At 37.0% G+C, this 19528-nt stretch overlaps 1 protein-coding gene across 1 annotated transcript in view; it reads right to left on the reverse strand.

The window, feature by feature from the left end:
• Positions 1-19528, reverse strand: part of LOC134666235 (vitamin K-dependent protein C) — a 44221-nt gene that overhangs the window by 13294 nt on the left and 11399 nt on the right. Inside the window, exons 5-10 of the mRNA XM_063523387.1 lie at positions 18739-18790; positions 16472-16593; positions 11365-11483; positions 10110-10342; positions 4952-5154; positions 2474-2630 (exon numbers count right to left, since the gene is read on the reverse strand). Of these exons, the coding sequence (XP_063379457.1) occupies positions 2474-2630; positions 4952-5154; positions 10110-10342; positions 11365-11483; positions 16472-16593; positions 18739-18790 (886 nt within the window). The remainder of the gene's footprint in view (positions 1-2473; positions 2631-4951; positions 5155-10109; positions 10343-11364; positions 11484-16471; positions 16594-18738; positions 18791-19528) is intronic.

The raw sequence follows: 19528 nt of genomic DNA on the forward strand, positions 1-19528 counted from the left end.
ACTTTTCTATCAAAGTACTCGTATAAGCTTGTTTGCATACTTTTGGCTTTGGGTGTATTATTAGTAAAGAAAACTTAAAAACTATTTGACGGTTTGCAAATCACTATTCGGCTTGCTACTGTAAGGTGGCGATCACGCATTCGCCATTGAAATAAAAAAAACATGAGATGATGACATCCTAAAACACACGTCTCGATTGAAATTCGGGACGTGGGTTTTAGGATCTCATGTGCAATCTACATGGGATCCAGTCTAGTCACTGTTGAAAAATCTAATATTGTTAATGTAGTGTACCTATCGACCACCAAGTGAGATCCCTAGTGCGCAAAATGTTTATGTAAAAGTTCCGTCACACGGGCGCGTTTTTCAGGTGGGGCGTGAGCGTGGCGTGAGCGTTTTATATGTAAAAGCGGCGCGCCCCGCTCACGCGCCGCCCGCAAAACGCGCCTGTGTGACGGAGCCTTTAATAAACGAGACCAAGATGTTGATGTCAACTTTAGCCAGTCTTCTTCTCCGTCCTCGAAACTTCGGAGGTAAATTTAAACTTAATTATACGCGATTAAGTCCCGTTCATATTAGGCTTTAAGATTGCACCTCGAACAACACGTCACAATTCCTTAAACTTTATAATGTCACTCTCTTAACTCGTATCCACACATAACTCCTAAAGAGTCGAAAATTCCACAAACACGGTGGCATACTCCAACTTCCCACTTAAAAGTTTTAACATGAGTGTCTCAATACGATAAAAATGTGCATTAATATCAGTTATTGTGTGTCAGAACAGCGTGAAAAAAATGAATTATGTACACTCAAGCGCGTTTTGGCTCCCTTCCACTGAAATTTCAAATCCGATGTTTCTTTGGTTTTGGCAGAGTACACTCATTGGGCTTGGCTAATACTCTTACTTACTAGACATTTGTTTTTATTGTTAATACGTTTCATAAATGCCGGACCACCAAGGCATTAGGGGCCTACAGTAAAATAACAGTAAAAAAAGTTGTACCAATAAAATACACAATACAATACTCTATTCTTAGATTTCTAGGTAAAACTAAAAAAAAAATAGATGCACTTAGGTTTTTGCAGTTACTTTTAATATCGATGTAGGATGGTAAGAAAAATGCGGTAGCTGGCACAAAGGGAAATTATTTTCGCAGATTTTTAAGGTTGACTCACACTAGACCGGGCCGGGACAGAGCCGGAGCTTCCGGCGCTTCGTTTTCTATGGAAAGCACTACATGATCACCGATCAACGGTCATAGAAAATGACATGTCGGACGCCCCGGCTCGGACACGGCCCGGTCTAACGTGAGTCATCCTTTATATGTAAACAAACTGCTCTCATATTATTTAATAAGAAGCTATATTGCGGGAGATTCTTTTTTTTATCATCATCTAGGTACTACTATCTATTACCAGGAAGATAACAGAATGGTACCCAAGAGGCTGTGAAAGGAACCAGGGTGGCCAATGGAAACGCTGGGAAGATGACCTCAAAAGAGTGGCCGGCCGGTAGGGTACTCGTTATGAAGACGATGCCTTATTAGACCTGGTAACCTGAAGCTTTTTATCTTTGATATCAGACAAAAGTTACCTACACTATGTACGATAAGAGCGTGACCGGTAAAACTTGTATTGCGATATTTTAACCTCCTAAGGCCCAGCCATACAAATGAAAAATGCAAAATTTGCCACAGAAATTTGAACCTACAATGTAGGAAATAGAGTTGATTTTGCATCGTTCAAAAACTGAACGAAACAAAGCAAAAGCAACTCTGTTCCAATCGGTTATGATTTAAATTTCATTGAACTGAATATGTACTATAGGTAGAACTTTGGGCCTTAGGAGGTTAAACCATTTTCATTCAAATGCCTTCTGATTGTATCTAGAGGTATCTTCAAACCTTTTTTCTTTAGTTTTCTTGCCCAGAAGGCCCAGAACGCAATGATAGAAGTAAATTTTTTGGAAACATTTGCAAGACCCGTTTTAAATCCTATGTGGAGGAGGTATTTTTTATTTTTCCCGTGTTCTGGTAAATCGTAACATTTTTATACTGCATATAATGCTTCGCCCACTTAATTACAAACGCCTTCGATTTATTTATATGCAATCAGCTTGGTTTCGTGACATTTTGGGCCCTTTCGGGTACGTACAGACGAACACTGCCTCATAATAACGTGAATCGTAAGCGACATTCTTTTTTTTATTGAAGTTGGGAAACTTTCAAAAGAAATTTATTATTTTTTACGAAGCATTGTAGGCAAAAGAAGATTCTATTCAGCTAGTGCTTTTTTTTCTGTGCCACATCCTTAAAATATACGTGAAAACTGGTCACGCTCTTGTCAAACACACTGTAGTAGACGATAAAATCGGCTACTTACTTATCAGGCAGGCACAAAGAACCGTTTCCTAAATCGAAACGGCCCTGGTACTTACCTTGGTAGCCTGATATACTTTTTATATTCTCACCTGCGCCTCGTGCAGTATCCTCGTACCGTGGACGTCAGTAGACCGCTTCTTGCCCCAGCCGAGGATAACGCAGCTGGTATGCGGCGCCAGGGTCTGCTGCTCGCCAGGCAGACACGCGATGCCGTGCCCCATGTCCAAACGTGCGGGCCCGGGCAACCTGACGCAAATTTAATTTGACCGTTTCGAAAAATAAACTTAAGGAAATGAAAACTAAATAAGTTATTAAGTAGTGACAACTTCGTTTATTAATTTTGTAGTAATTATAGTAGTAAGCTTGAAGCATGTAAACTTTTTGTCGAAATAAATATTAAAACACTAGGCGACTAAATAGACGCAAATAAGGCGCCAGCCGTTGAGTTGGGGAAACCAGGAATGTTCTAAATTAATTATGCTTTTAAATATAATCTTTGACTAATCTGCCCGTTTGATCAAAATTATATTTTAAAGTTAGTTTTATTCGCGCGCGCACGCGTCGTGCTTAATGTATCATAAAGTACCTACCTATATAGGTACGTATTTTAGTATAAAGCTTAACGTCTATTTAGCAAGTTGTGTAATGAAAAGCTATTGCTCGTAGATAGTTAATTAATTACTTAAAACAAAAGACGACAGAAACTCGTCTATATTATTAGAAACTTTTGTAGTAACAGGAACCAGTATTTTCTCTTTCATTTGGATCTTTTTCTGGGAATTCAACTCAAGCTTAGATAAATCTGCTGGTTTCCAAAGTTTCGTTCCTTCTTATCGCTCAACATTTCACAGCATGGCTTCAGTGTTTTACTCGAATCAGAAAATACGACTACCTACTTATCTTGGGTATGCGATACGGTTTTCCCGGAAAATGTATTTTACGAAATTATCAATCGTTTGGTCCAACTATACAAACAATGAATGGCTCCAATTCAATCATCCAATGTTATATAAGTAGGTACCTACACATTTTAAGCAAACATATTAAAATAGACTAAAGTTTAGTCTATTGTAAACTTTAGTTAGTAATGAGTTGGAATTAAAGGCTTTTTTTTATTTATTAAAATAGACTAATGTAATAATTAATTAAATCGCTTTTGCATCGTTGATGCGCGCTTGGTTTAAATGAGGATTCCTAACAGATTAAATAAATATTTTTTTAAACTTCTTTTTCGTTCTTGGCAAATAAACTGCGTTTACAACTTTTCAAAAGACACAAATCAGTCTCGTCCCATTTCACACAGTAGGAAATCAGGCCACAAAGACTTTATTGATAAATGAAGCTATTCTTGTCAGTATGCCGATGATGTCTTTCCACTCTATTAGCTGGTGCATAAATCCATTGCCTGGTGTAACAAAGGAGTATCTTGCCATTTTTATAGTTCCCGTTTCCTTTGTCACATTATAGGTTAAGCTTTCCAAATAGGTCACTCATAAGTGAGACTATAATAAACATCAAACTTGATGTACAAGAAACTGCGACATCAATGTCGGATTTAAGGTGTAGTGGGTTCAGCCTATAATGGCTCCTCTACACGATGGGCCCACGCTGGCCACTCCAAGGGACGCATTTATGCGTTAGAGGGAGCAAGTGATATTGCTATCTCATTCTACCGCATGGCTGCGTCCCTTGGAGTGGCCGGCGTTGGCCCATCATGTAGAGGAGCCATAATACAGGGTTTATGAAAAATCGTAGCGCTTATTTAGATCAAAGATTGATCAAAATAAGGTTGCCAAAAATATATACCAATTTTGAGCTCTTTTTCTATAGTAACAAATGTACATAGAAATCTGATTTAACAACTTTAGCTACACAAAAAAATCACGAACATAGATCTTTAAAAATTTGACGCACCATTAAAAATGTGCAACTATTACTGCCCATAAGCTATTAACATGAACTTTGCTTCTAAAAATTTGTAATTTTATTTTGATCGAACTAATCAATTTTTTTTTCGTTTTTCGTTTTCGCGATAACATGCACGAACGTTGGGACCGCTCAGTGCTCCCGGCACAAGCTGCGCGTTTGGCGAAGTACCTGAACTCACGGCGCCTTAAGGTAATAATACATTTGCTATAAAATTAGAAAGCTTTTCGACATATTTTTTTCTTTCTTTCGTCAAAAAATATTAGTATTAAATGTTCTAAATGCGAAAAAAGTTCCCCGTGGGATATACTTAGTTAGGTATACAGATTTAATAGGTTTCAATTTCTTTATACAAATTATTTCTTTTTCTTTGTATTAAAGATTTTTTTTTATCTGTCAGTGCTAATTTTAACTGACGTAATGTTACCAATTTAATAGTGTCGAACGTCCCATTTGGAATCCCTGTAATGGCTCCTCTACACGATGGGCCAACGCCGGCCACTCCAAGGGACGCATTTATGCGTTAGAGGGAGCAAGTGATATTGCTATCTCATTCTACCGCATGGCTGCGTCCCTTGGAGTGACCGGCGTTGGCCCATCGTGTAGAGGAGCCATAAAGTAATCAACTATTTATAGCTTACCGTAGCATCGCGACGTCGTTGACGACCGTGTCAGGGTCGTACAGAGGATGGATGACAGCCTCGGTGACCCTCATTTCGAGTTCACCCCGGTTCCGAAGAAGCAGATCGTGTTCGCCGAGACGTACGTAAAGGCGCTTTCGGACGCAGTGCGCCGCCGTCACTACCCAGCGGAGCGATATCAGCGTACCTCCGCAGAATGCTTCCTGTGAATTGCGAGAATTTGTTACTGAATAGGATACTCACTAGAATTTATAAATTGATGTCAATTTGATCTGATTCTGACTCGCCTGTGTATCTCGATCAATCAATCAATCAATCAATCAATAATTTATTTCGTCATCATAGGTGTAAATACATTAGTACAGGTGATAGGGTGTTTTTTCAATGCAGCAGCTATGATGTACCTTACGGCTTACGATATTTAAAATATAACTAAGTAATACAATTATTTACAGTTAAAATATAAGTTACAAACTGGGAAAAAATAAGTTTAAAATTATAAATGCCAACTGACCTTAACATAATATACCAACCTACAACTAGTAATAAAAACTTACAATGTTCTCAGTTTAAAAGTCAAATTAAAATTAGGAATAATTAGGAAATAATTTAAAGGTCACTATCTCATTACATACTGCTATCACACAAAAAATCTTGAACATTATAATAACATTTTTCCAAAAGAAATTTTCGCAATAAACTTTTAAATTTCTTTGGACTAGTACTTTTGAAGTCCGATGGTAGCTTATTGTACAGCTTTGGGCCCATTGTTACAATGTTGTTGCGCATAAGGCTAGTTTGGCAAGCTTCTAGGTGAACACCAGGGTTCCTAGGACGTAAATTGAAACCTTGTGGGGGCTCTCTACTTTGGAAAAGACCAGGATTTGAGTTAACAAATACGCAGCACTCATATATATAGAGAGATGGCAACGTTAAAATGTTTAGTGTTTTAAAAAGGGTCTGGTGGCTTTCCACTCGTTTTAATCCGCATATTGATCTAATACATCTCTTTTGGGCTAGGAATAATACATTCTTGTATGTTGAGTTGCCCCAAAATATTATCCCATATCGTAAAGTGGATGCAACAAAACCATGATAGGCTGTTAAGACAGTACTACGATCAGCTGTTTTCCGTAACCGATATAGAGCGTAGGAAAACTTTAACATTTTTTTGCAAACTTCTGTGCAGTGCGTCTCCCACGACATATTGTGGTTTATGTGAATCCCTAAAAACTTTTGTGTTAGGGTTTTGTTAATATTTTGCCCCTCGTATTCTATGCTTATATCTGGAACTGTTTTTCTTTGAGTAAATTGCATGAATTTCGTTTTCTCCAAATTTATTTTTATATTATTTAATTGAATAATGTTATGAAAAGTTGTATTAATATCATATTCAAAGTCACGGGCTTGATCATGTTCTATAAATACTGTGCTGTCGTCTGCGAAGAGTATCATTGGATGTTGGGTACTACTGGTGATGTCATTAATATAAATTAAAAACAATAGGGGTCCTAAGACGCTCCCTTGTGGTACGCCATACTCCATTGTCATGCTAGTTGATATATATCTTTTTTCTTCCCTAGTGATAGTACAGATCATCTCGATCGTACTTATATATGTGTATAATCGTACGTGTATATTCGAACGAGTAATAATCATAGAAAATGTAGCGTACATACATATTATTAACAAATCAATAGGTATATTTACTAACAGATCTTTAAAACTCGAATGCTGCCCTGAGTAAATATTTTAATTGATCTTCCAACAGGTGGCTTCACACACCTACCTACACGCTTAACAGAATGCTCAAAAGATATTTAAAATGCACCTAATGATGATTAAGACCAAAGACATACTGTTATTATTTATAACAAAATCACAGAACGCAATAACACTCTCCGCTCCTTCATTAAAAGGATATGCGTGTACAGGGGGCCGATTTTTGAAATTCGACCACTCGATTTCGTGTATTTCTTTAAATAATATCTCCGCTACTAGGCATTTAAGTTCTACTAATAGAATTGAAATCGAGTGGTCAATACCAATAGATTCCAAATTTCGATCGCTCGTATTTCAAAAATTAGCATTTCACCGTTTTCCATCGATTTTCGAGTGACGAAATCGAGCGATCGAAATTAAAAAATCGGCTCCCAGGTTCGTTTTGATGTACGATCCGTAGGCATAACGATGGATAGTTGTGACCTAAATAATATACCAGTATCTTGGTGGCCGTGGCCACCAAGCTAGGTTCGTCATGCGAGGCATCGAGTTATAAGAGTTCCTGTTCAAAATATTCTCCGCCATTGTTCTAAACTTGACGGTTGCCTGACGAGCGATAAAACGCCTTTATTCTTTGGAGAATGCAAAATCATAGCCGCTAACAAACTGTCTGTACAACAAAGATGGAGTGTCAAACGCTTAGCTGGAGCAGATTATGAATAAACAACGAAAACATTGCACGATAAAATGTTAAGATAGGTACTTGGTTTAGCTTTTAAATCTTTTAATATACATACAATTCCGTTTTATTAATGGATTAATGGAACAGCCGGATGATTTGGACAATCAAATCGAACCAAACATGACCGACCGTTTCTTTCTGTCTTCTTCCTCGCGTTATCCCGGCATTTCGCCACGGCTCATGAGAGCCTGGGATCCGCTTGACAACTAATCCCATGATTTGACGTAGGCACTAGTTTTTACGAAAGCGACTGCCATCTGACCTTCCAACCCAGAGGGTAAACTAGGCCTTATTGGGATTAGTCCGGTTTCCCGACGATCTTTTCCTTCACCGAAAGGCGACTGGTAAATATCAAATGATATTTCGTACATAAGTTCCGAAAAACTTATTTGTACGAGCCGGGGTTTGAACCCGCGACCTCCAGATTGCTCTCTGCTGTCTCTGCTCTCACCGCTAGGCCACCAGCGCTTCCACCGTTTATCATAAAGTACTGTCCCGAATACGCAATGAAAGCGTTTTTAGTTTTTTATTTTATATTCAAGTCATATTTGGTCTCCACTCAGAAACACTTTGAATGTGTTTGTGCATAACTTCTTTTATTTTTGTGCTTTAACATATTTTAGTGAAACGAATTTCAGCCCGTTGAGTGTTTTCTAATGTCTACCTACGTTTTATCGGACGAAAGATCTAAAATTCAATATGTAGCAATTTTCTTTACAAAACCCCATTTTCCAGGAAATGCAAGGCCAACATAAATCACACAATGCTTCTAGGAATTAAGTATATTAATGGTTTCGCTTTTTGAAAACTAAGCATAGCTGCTTCGTAAATAAATCATGGAACGTATAATTTTTTTTTTAGATTATTTTATTTAAACATATAGATAACCTACTAAATTTAGCAACAGCTGTTAGTGCCGGCAAGAAAATGTTAATAAGTGTTAAATGTGGGTTACATATAAACATTTTTATAATGAAAATTGGATACCTAAGCGACGTAGGTATGTTGGATGTTATCAAACTTCCAACTTGCTGATTCGCTAAACCGTAAATCACGTTCTCCTCAATTACAATTACAACTTTCCGCCTAAGGGCAGAAATAATAACTTATTAAGAAAGTTTTCAGGTTACTAACCCACAGCTTTATTTCCAAGTATCTATCCTAGTTCCGATCCTTTCTTAGTTAAGATTGTTGTTAAGGTAAAGAGAGATCTTGTTATTATATGTCCTATAGATATATCTACTGTCGTAACAACGCTCATGAAACTGCCAAGAGAATAATTATATCGTTGAAAGGTTTATAGCTCTGCTCGTCTAATTGTTTCTAACGGAACATATTATTATTGTTTAGTTACTAACTGCAAAGAGAATAGATAGTGTAGAGGGTTACTGTTACTGTCATAGTAAATTTTGCAGTCACAGTAAATTTATTGTCATTTATCGACACACGAATAAACTAAAAATGAAAATGTATTAAAATAGCAAAAAATTAACCTATACCTACGTATTTTTTATACTATGATTTTGACCCATGTTCTTTCACTGATATGTGTTAAAATTGTTAAACATATCAAACGGTATCAACGCCATCTAACCGAGCATTACATAGGCCAAAGGTGTGGCGCCATCTATCTAAGAATGACTTTTTCTTGATTTCCGATGCCTTTTTTTCCTTAGACTTAATTCATCATATACCTACGGAGTTACGAGTACATAGGTATGTCTTTGCTAACTGGTAACAGAATCAGAATATTTGCTTAACTTAAGTTGCTACTATGTATGTAATAATTAATAATCGTTTTGTGTATTACATTACATAATATTATTTGAATGAGTGGTGACTACAAGTTTGTAGATGAGTCTGTCTATACTTCACATCATAACTTTGAATTATGCCGGCTACACATCACTGCGGGAGTGACATGTTATTGAAAGGGGCATAGATGAATATAAGCGCAAATTTATAGGTCTCGAGAACGGCTCGTTGGCGTGTTTTGACTGGCAGGGATTCATTTGTCTTCTTTAACCTCCGTAATTTTGACATTAATTAAAAGTCGTCATATATTTTTAGGCATATTTTTCTTTCTCTGGCATTTTATTATGACATTGCCCAGCAAACGATCTGCTAATCACAGACAAATAGTCTTCAAGAAGTAAATTTCGCCGCGATAACATTCATTATATATTTTTTAATACCATGTCGACAAAGAGGCATGCGGGCCGCCTGATGAAAAGCTATCACCGTACCTTTTGACACCTGCAACTCCATGGGTGTTATGTGCGCGTTGTCGACCTTTTAATAACCAGTACACTACTTTTTTGAAGAATCTCAACACACAATATTTTTACGATTCTAACATAACAGCATCTCTGTTGACACTGGACACAGCCTGTGTAATAGGACTAATAGGCATCCCCAATACTATCGTCCGCATAACAAATTATTGTCATCAACATTCCTATTTTTCTCTTTTCTCCTTTCTGAACTTGATTTATTTTGAGGGCATAGTTATAAGTTGTAAAGCAATAACACTTTCAAAATTACCAATTAAACAATAGGATGTTCCCAAGCATATCCCGGAAAGCGCGTGCTTATTTACGCACCGATGCGCATGTTCCCAATCTACTACATTCCAGCTCTGCTTAGTACAACCCGCGTATTGTTAGTAAAATATGATCCGAACAGCAAACTTACCTTATACCGGTTAAGTACGGCGACCTGCCACGGCCACTTGCCAGGCGGCGCCGGCCTGCCGCCGATGATCCGTAGCATGCCGCGGAGCCGCGCTCGCGCAGTGGCACGTTGCCCTATTCTACCACATTCGAGCTTCACGTTGGGCGTGACCCGCGTGTCTTCAGGATGGATCGCTAGCGCTGGTGGCGGCATTGTTTCTACTACGTGCGAGTGCTTGTTGGGTGCGGTTTTTTCTGAAACAAACCAATGATAAGATTTTGTTAAGTTTGTTTTTCACAGATACCGCTGGAGTGAAGCCGAAAAAGACCTGCCCGCCCTCGGAATACCCAACTGGCGCGAAGGGCAGAGTGGCGCTCTCTTGTGTCAGAGGCCAAGATCCTATTTGGGTCACTGAGCCAGTGATGTATGTATGTATGTTGTTTTTCATAATATTCATGACACTGAGACTTCTATTGTTGTTTCGCATAAATTCAATATTTTGTTTTAGTAGTAGTTGAGTTTGTTCATGGATAAAAGAAATTTTATTTTACTTTCAGCTTAAACTTTTTACTGAATACACATAATATGTATACTTAATTATAACTTTACTACCATTCAAGTTTATTCATAAAATGTTCAAAACTCACTTTGGAATATCTTATTTTCAAGTTACCATAAAAAAATATTTTTTAACAAGCAGAAACGTCTGCGAACTATGCTATCAAGCTTAGAATAAATTTTAAATGTATCGGTCCAGATCAAGTCTCATCCAAGACAATAAATGGTCCACTTTAAATAAATATATTCTAAGATTAATACCATTAAAGTATGGCAAAACCGGTCAAATACTCTTTGAAGCTTCGACGAAGCTCACATTATAGACGGGTCTAACGCGAATTATATTCAATTACCTTAATAATCTATAATGTCTATAATGTGAGTTAATATGTATTCAAAACGCGAAAGTTTAAAATATTATATTTCGACGAAGCTTTTACTTATTCCGGTTATGTGTATGACAATGGAAATGAATACTTTTATCCGTGAACAGTCTTCATAATAAGCAATATTAATCGATCAAGCACTATAGACCGACCGCTTAAATGAGACACCGTCTGCGCGGTACGGGGACGACGGGGAGTGACGACTAAGGGTGGCGGGGAAGGTGCGGGCGGCAGGCGAACGGCGCAGGCGAGGACTCATTTAAGCGGTCGGTCTATAACTCAAGTATATAGACTAGGTTAGGTAAAGTTAGAGTACCTATGTGCAAGTTCACCTGGGTCCTTGCGGCGCATGCGCCCGCGGATCCAGCGGTGGCAGAAGCTCCCCTCGAGGTAGCAGAGTGCGCTCTGGCGGATCACCTTCCGCCCACATAAGGCTGGCCGGCGACAGTACCTGCACCAATGGTATATAACTAACTGGTATATGGTAGGTTAACTGGAAGAGATCCCTTAAAGGGATAAGTTCGCCTTTGTACTAATGACGAATGTTATTTTTCCTGTTTTGTTTTTTTGTACAATAAAGTGTAAAACACTTACTTTACTTACTTATATATATGAAATTAAATAAAAATCTTTATTTCAGGCATCATTCACACTACACAAACACTATATCCCGGATCACACAGTAACACACCAGAAAACAAAGTGTATACTGATAGCACTGCGTTTTTGGAGACGTAACACTGGACAGGGTGGAAGGGTTTCAGTCCGTAGGTAGCTGGAGCAATCCCAGCTGAGTCGGTAAAACCGGACTGGCAGTGTCCAATGAACATTGAACCTCTGACAAAAAAAACCAGTGGCTTATATATACTTATACCTTAAAACTAGCATACATAATATAATAAAAAATATATTTTAAAACTAAACACTACAAAATACATTATGGTTGCGATGCATTACGAAACCCCGCAGTGTCAGGGAGCCGGCCGCGGAACCGCCGAAATTTGACACCCTTCGGGGCCTTCGGCCATAACTCCTCCTTGGTGAAGATCGCTAGATGTTCAGTCGCAGCTCTCACCACAAACGAATTAAAATTCACATTATGTTGTGTCAATAATCCAATCTTTATACATTAGCGCCGCCAGAGGAGTCTACGATGCGGCGCGCATTCTAATTTTGAAATACTTGAAATACAGGGTGTAATCGTTAAGTGTGGCCAGGCCATAATTCCGTAAATATAACAGATATCAGAAAACTTCCAACTGATATCGAAAGTGCGTTACCCAATGAGTAAAATTAAATTAATAACTTTTTTTAAATAAAAGCAGAAATTTCCCAAACATTAACTTCAAACCCTCCCATACATTTAGTACGACGACTCACCGCTCAAAGAACGTCGGTGTCGTAAGAGATAAAACTGCTTGAGATTCATTATTTACGATAAGAAACTGTAATAAAATAATAAAACTACTGTTTATGAAATAATAAATCTGACATCATTTATTTTATCACACCGCAAATTTTAAGAATAGTTCATTTAGAAACATTTAAGAAGGCCCGTCAATGTATCGCACAATAAGGGCGTCACTTCGAGCACCTACTGTAATCAAAAAAATTAATTACTTAAAAAATAAATGTTAGAATTATTATTTCATAAACGGTAGTTTTAATATTTTATTACAATTTATTATCACAATTAATTAATCTCAAGCAATTTTATCTCTTACGACATCGACGTTCTTTAAGGGGTGATGATTCGTCGTACTAAATGTATGGGAGGGTTTGAAGTTAATGTTTGGGATATTTCTGCTTTTATTTAAAAAACGTTATTAATGTCATTTTACTCATTGGGTAACGCACTTTCGATATCAGTTGGAAGTTTTCTGATATCTGTTATATTTACGGAATTATGGCCTGGCCACACTTAACGATTACACCCTGTATGTCAATGATAAGAAAAAGCAACTTACTTAATGTCAACATCTCAATATAAAAGTACAATAAAATATTACTAATTTAGGAAATTTATCAACGAATAGAATCCAGAAATCGCAAACCACGGTTTTCGGGCCAAGCCACGACATCGATACCCAAACAATTAACACTTCGAGGAATTCGAACATTAGAAATAACTTTTGTGATGTTTTGAGATTCCTTAAAATTCGTGATTAAATTTCTACTGTGGTTGACTATTTTGTTCAAAAGTTTGCCAACCCTTTGCATTTATTATTGGTAAAAAAAGTATTACTGGTTAGAAGAGATTTATTTCAATACACAACAATTTCCTTTTAAGTATTTATACGAGCCAATTACATGCTTATTAAATGTAAAATTATGTAAAATATTACAAATTGTCCAGTCCGTACAATTGTACATTCCCCCTTATTCATAAAATTACCTATTCTCACGTGTATCGTACAACGTTTTACAGTACATGTGGCCCTTTAAATTTTCGATATAGTTACGTAATGTGCTTATTATAGCACCGGTGTCGTAATGTAGCACCAAATGTCCACCAAATTCGGATACTCTCCTCCAATTAAGGGGGATTATAAATCTTCTCGAGGCAGAGGTGTAGGGTTGGAGCTGGTGTAGCTTTATTTGACGTTCATAAGATCATTGTAATATGCCTACTTGAATAATAAACTATCTTTAAATAATTAATATCTAGGTGTTTACAATACCTAAGTACTCGTAAACTATGTATAGCTACCAGATTACTTCACAAACGATCGTTGACTGTTTAATATTACTCACGAATAATATCAGAAATTACCTCTCGCGCTAACATGAAACCTTATTCCCGAATACATACTTGACGTATCTAATTATATCAAAAATGTTTCGGTTGCGTACGAACAGCCTCCCTTAAGCACAAACACATTTGTGTGCAAATGTGACGCAGGTATGATGCATTGAATTTATGTTTTATTGGTATTATTAAAATTAAGTATAAACTAAATAAATTAAAACTAAAACTAATAAAATAAACAAATAAAACTTACCCACCTACCTTAGGTTTATTGGTATTGGATTTTTGTTTCTAAATGTGGCCCAGGTTTCAGTGTTGGTAATCCATTCTTATCAAAGCATTAAGCGTGGTTCGAGTCAATTTACGCAATTTATTCCACCATGAATGGCTTTTAGTGAATTTATGAGTTACGACAAACTATTGCATCACAGCAATGTAAAGAGTTAAAATGTACTTTAATAATGGATTTAAATAAGTGGTGATGATACCTGCCTGCAAGTACTGATTTCGGCCTCCAAACTATGTTGACATTTAGTTTAATTACCAAACTTATTTGCTTTAATTACCAAACTGATCTATTTTATTGAAGTGTGATAAATTAATTTATTCTCGATTCGTTATCGCCAATTAAAAAGTTAAAAATGTATGCAATGTATTATTTTCATTTTTGATTAAAATTAATAGGTTGATCTCAAAACACATTTATTTATATTTCATTCCTTGTATCCTCTCTCGCTCTCGTTCGTGGTCTACTTCTTTTTACGTGATGACGTCTTATAAATCGATGGACACCGGTAGCATGCACGAAAAAGTGCCACGTTGTGGACAAATCTGTAATGTAATGGTTTTCTTACGACGTTATCACGCAAAATTATCGTCCGTAAACCGATTTTACAGACAACCATATTTTTTTCCTTTTACTTTAGACATCATTTTGAGCTAATGCCCTATGAAAAGATTTATCGTCGCCGGCTCCGTGAACGATAACAATTTTAGTACCTACGATTCCCGTAAATAACAAATACAGCGGCACGGAATTAAGCTTATCGCTCGGGATCTCGCTGCCTTCACTGCGTTGCAATTAAAAGATAGTAGAGACTTTAAAATACCTGTTAAAAGCCCCGACTGGAGCAAATTTGAATTTACGCTGTCCGTTTTATAACAAGATATGGCCAGCTGGGTTTGTGGTATCGGGCGAAATTTATGCTATCGTTTTACCATTTAACAGACTCGCTAGTTCAGAACTTAATTTGGGGTAGTACGGCCTTATGGTTACACAATCAGAAGAAAGGGAAAGAGAAAAAACCGAACAAGTGCGAGTCGGACTCGCCCACCGAGGGTTCCGTACTTTTTTAGTATTTGTTGTTATAGCGGCAACAGAAATACATCATCTGTGAAAATTTCAACTGTCTACTCGTAGCTATCACGGTTCGTGAGATACAGCCTGGTGACAGACGGACGGACAGCGGAGTCTTAGTAATAGGGTCCCGTTTTACCCTTTGGGTACGGAACCCTAAAAAAAATACGAAAGTGTGCAATCCTTTGACAAGATAATGCATCAGATGCTGAAAGAAGCGAAAATTGTCGCTACAAAAATGTCTAATGGATCGAATTGCCAAAATGCCAAGAAACGAATACCCAAAATAGCTGTACCTTTTATTGAGGTGCCAATAAAATAAAGCATTTATTCTCAATTTTACTTACAACTAAATAATGCATTCTTCTGCCAAACCACAGTGCGGTAAAGAGTATTCTGTTTGCATTTAGCAATATCCATAAATCACGTGATTAGTAAATAAATAGAGTACCGTATATTTTGAATAGTATCCACATGTTGCTGTACAGTCGCCATCAGATATATCGGAGCAGCCAAGGTGTTCACAATATCTGAACACGCACTCTAACGCCCTGACAATAGAGGCGTGTTCAGATGATTGTGAGCACCTTAGCCGCTCCGATATATCTGATGGCGACTGTACATAGAATTTTAAAATTGTTCATAATAACTGCAGCCACGTAAGCCAGTTTAATTTAAAGCTGATGTCACGTAGTACGTATATCAAGTTACTGTTTCAGATTTTCGGAATGCAGTTTTGAAACTAATGGTCTAACAGCCGTATTCGAATTTTGGTTGTCAGATCAGATCCTTACACTAATAGCTTCCGGAAAATTTATAGAATTTATATAGCAAACTTTCTAGTCAGGGTGTCCATATCCTTATTACTAGTCTGACCTCCACCGACGAACAACTGCCAGGTGCCCGCGTCAATTAATAAAAATAGTAATAGTAAATTGGTACCGCAACAGTATAAAACTTTGCCCTTTAACATAACTTTGCCCACCGCGTCACAGTTCAGTAAAAGCGAAATAACTTAAAAGAAGACAGGTAGAAATACACTTTCTGATGAAAGTGAAGCATCTTGTCACCTCTCTCGTCTCCAATATTGAATACAATTACAAATGAATACAGATAATACAGGTCAATGAATGAGGGAGGCGACAAATTTTGTCTTGGGTAAGAATTAAGGATGACTCACGTTAGACCGGGCCGTGTCCGAGCCGGAGCTTCCAGCGGTTACTTTTCTATGAGATGACAGGCGATCACGTGATGTTTTCCATAGAAAACGATGCGCCGGAAGCTCCGGCCTAGACACGGCCCAGTCTAACGTGAGTTATCCTTTAATGAGTACCTTTTTCTGACGGTAGTACATCGCCGTGAACAGGAACTCCATGGGGTCCACGCCGAGAAACCTCGGAATCTCTTCTGGACGTCCTCGTTCATATCTAACTGGCGACTTTGGATTGTCTGGATCTGGTAATAAAAATAAACATATTTAAATCGTTCAATTTTAGTATACAATGTCTACGTATGATGATGGGATGGGATGTATACAGTGGTTAAAGGCATATTGACAAATATTTTTCTGGCTGAAAGTTAAGGTCAAAATTTCTGTGATAAGAGCTATCTCCATAAGAATCAGAGGTACGAGACGACGTATCAAAGCTTTTGAGAAATTATCAAATCATTAATTGAGAAGTTATTTTTAAGTTACACTTAATTACGACCCCGTAATAATTTTTTGAAAATTTACCGAGTAGCAATGTACAGGGGTACACCCCCCAATAGACCCCTGTTGTTGTTGTTTCTTTGTTAAACCCTGACTTGGCTTACAGTGAATACCTCTTTTCTTAAATAATTAAATACAGACTCTTCACTAACTTGAAAATTCTGGTAGAGTCAGACCAAGAAAAGTTTGCAGCGGATTTGATAGCCCACGCAGTGCACGTGTTATTTTAAACGTCAAACTTCTGTGAAATTATATACCTACTAGGTACTTTTGCATACTTACTTGAGAGAATATTTCTTGTCTAAAAACTTTATAAGTAGTATATTATTCATCATAAAGTACAGTTTGTTTACATAGTTAGCAAGTTCTACAATAAAATGACACTTTACGTAGGCAACTCTGAAAGTTCTTAGAAAAGGCTACTTAGAGATCATATAACAAAAAGAGGCATATTATTTATGAAAATATAACTCTTTATACTTTTTTTGAGGTACCTATATGCAATTTGGTCGTTATCTGTGTTTCAGGATTGATAGCAATTTGGAAATTGTACGTCGAGCGTTATTCCAATTTCGACCTAAGAATGTTTTCGTATTACTATTTATAACGATTTTCATTGTGGGCTCAGCCAACAACAGAGTTACAGTAGGCTTCAGTTATAGTTTCATAATGAAACCTAGTTCTTGTACGTCTGTTTATTTTTTAAATTACACATTTAATCGCTTTTGTAGTTATTCAACGGATGATCATAGAGAAGCATGTCATTCAAGAGTGACGTCAAAAGTTTACATCGCACAGTTGTGCAGTTAATAAAAAATACTGGCAAAAAATTGTATATCAGTAGTTTTTGATATCCCTCAGTATTCATATGACACTGTTAAAAAAAAATTGCTTAAATTATTTTGGTCAAAAAAGCTTGAATCCCGATGGGTACCTCATGAATTTCATACAAAACCTCCGAGGACCTAAAATCGCCATACAAAAAAGGCATTGGAAGAATGAGCTGTGTGCGCTTCAGGGTAATCCTATCCTAATGAAAATTTGTACTCGTGGTCAGAAAGAGATAAAGCACGCATTAAAATAAAGAGTAACGTCCTAATTACTTCAGCTTTTTCTATTCTAAACACTTTCAGTTTGCCCCTCGTATAAAAAGTTATTCACGGTTCAATTGTTTTGACTCGAGAGTGGCTTTGTTTCAACAATATGTGTTTTTATACTTTTTTTGGAACATTCGCTCAGAATAGTAGCTTAATAGAACAGGTGTTATTATCGACAAACATACAGAATTCATCGACTTTACGAGTATTTGAAAACAAACATTCCCTCGTGTTTAATTCATCTATTCACAGTTTGTACGTTTTGTTCTCGATATTAATTGTTGCTTTGTTTCTGATATTTAAACTACGTCTGTTACTAAGGGATAGTTCGTATGATTCAGACGATGTATTCATTTATGTGTATAAAGTATTCGATATAGTTGGTGGTATTCATGAAACTGAAAACTTTGTAGAAAGTTTCTTGCGAAGAGGTAAGGTAAACGTACTATTGAACGACATGCTAATGCCCAATAGATGACACCTTGCTGTCACCTCTATTGACAATGACTTAAGTTTCAAGATGACATGTACTGAAACCGCGTCGAGCATCAGTACGTTTACCTGATATGTATTAAATTAATTGTAAGCCCTTTAACTAAACGTCATGTCATACATAACTCGCAGGCACTCTAATGGCGTTGTTCATAAACGATAAATCTAACAAATCGTTGATATCTAATCGTTAGTCCCTATTCGTCATTTTGACATTTCTGTTTGTTAGAAAGAGACAAACTTTCACAGAGGTTTTATGATTAAGGGGGAAAACTATAGTAGCTGATATGATATGCTTACTGATTGTATATGCAGCGACGCAGGTGGCACGAGGTTTCTCTGGAACTCGCAGCTGTAAACAAAGTTACTGTCAACACGCTATATTTGTAAACAAACGGTCATTGGGATTCGGTGAATTTCGGCCCGGAACTATTGTCTATGGAATTGAATTTGTCTCTTTGATTTGTTGCTATGAAACTGGGAAACACTAGTTAAGTTCTTCAATATTGAAGACGAGAGAGGCAAGATTGTACAGTTTCATAGTTAATTTATGATTCTTCATTTCTCAATTTTATTCTACCTAGACTTATAAGGTACCCCCCTTAATAACCCCAATCACATAAATTTCGATGCATATAAGTTTTAAGTATTAAGCCCATTCGGGATTCGTTTCTGCGTAGGCAGTACAAAATGCATACGAAATACAAAATACGTATTGAATACGAAAGCTGCCTTCTCAACAGCCCTTTTTCCTTACAGGCTTTATTCTAAAGTAGATTTTACCGTTCTTAAAATTCGTTCTACTTTCGAAGAACAGAGAACACGAGAGCGAGTAGTCTGGGAAAGTCATTCGATATCCCAACTAGTTTTAGTACAAACTCGAAACATTGAAGTCCTCATCTTAGGACTGCATTCAGAATTTCTGAGCTGAATGGCGTGGCGCACTAACTCTAGCTTCATTAGCTCACAAAAGCTCAGAACTTGGAAAGTATACTCCCAATGTGTATGTTTTTTAAATAGTATGAGTAAAATATTTATTAAATTTCATTTGAGTATGTTAAATCTTGTATCATAAATATATTACTGATAT

This window comes from Cydia fagiglandana, chromosome 7 (assembly GCF_963556715.1).
Source record: "Cydia fagiglandana chromosome 7, ilCydFagi1.1, whole genome shotgun sequence".
Lineage (NCBI taxonomy): Eukaryota > Metazoa > Arthropoda > Insecta > Lepidoptera > Tortricidae > Cydia > Cydia fagiglandana.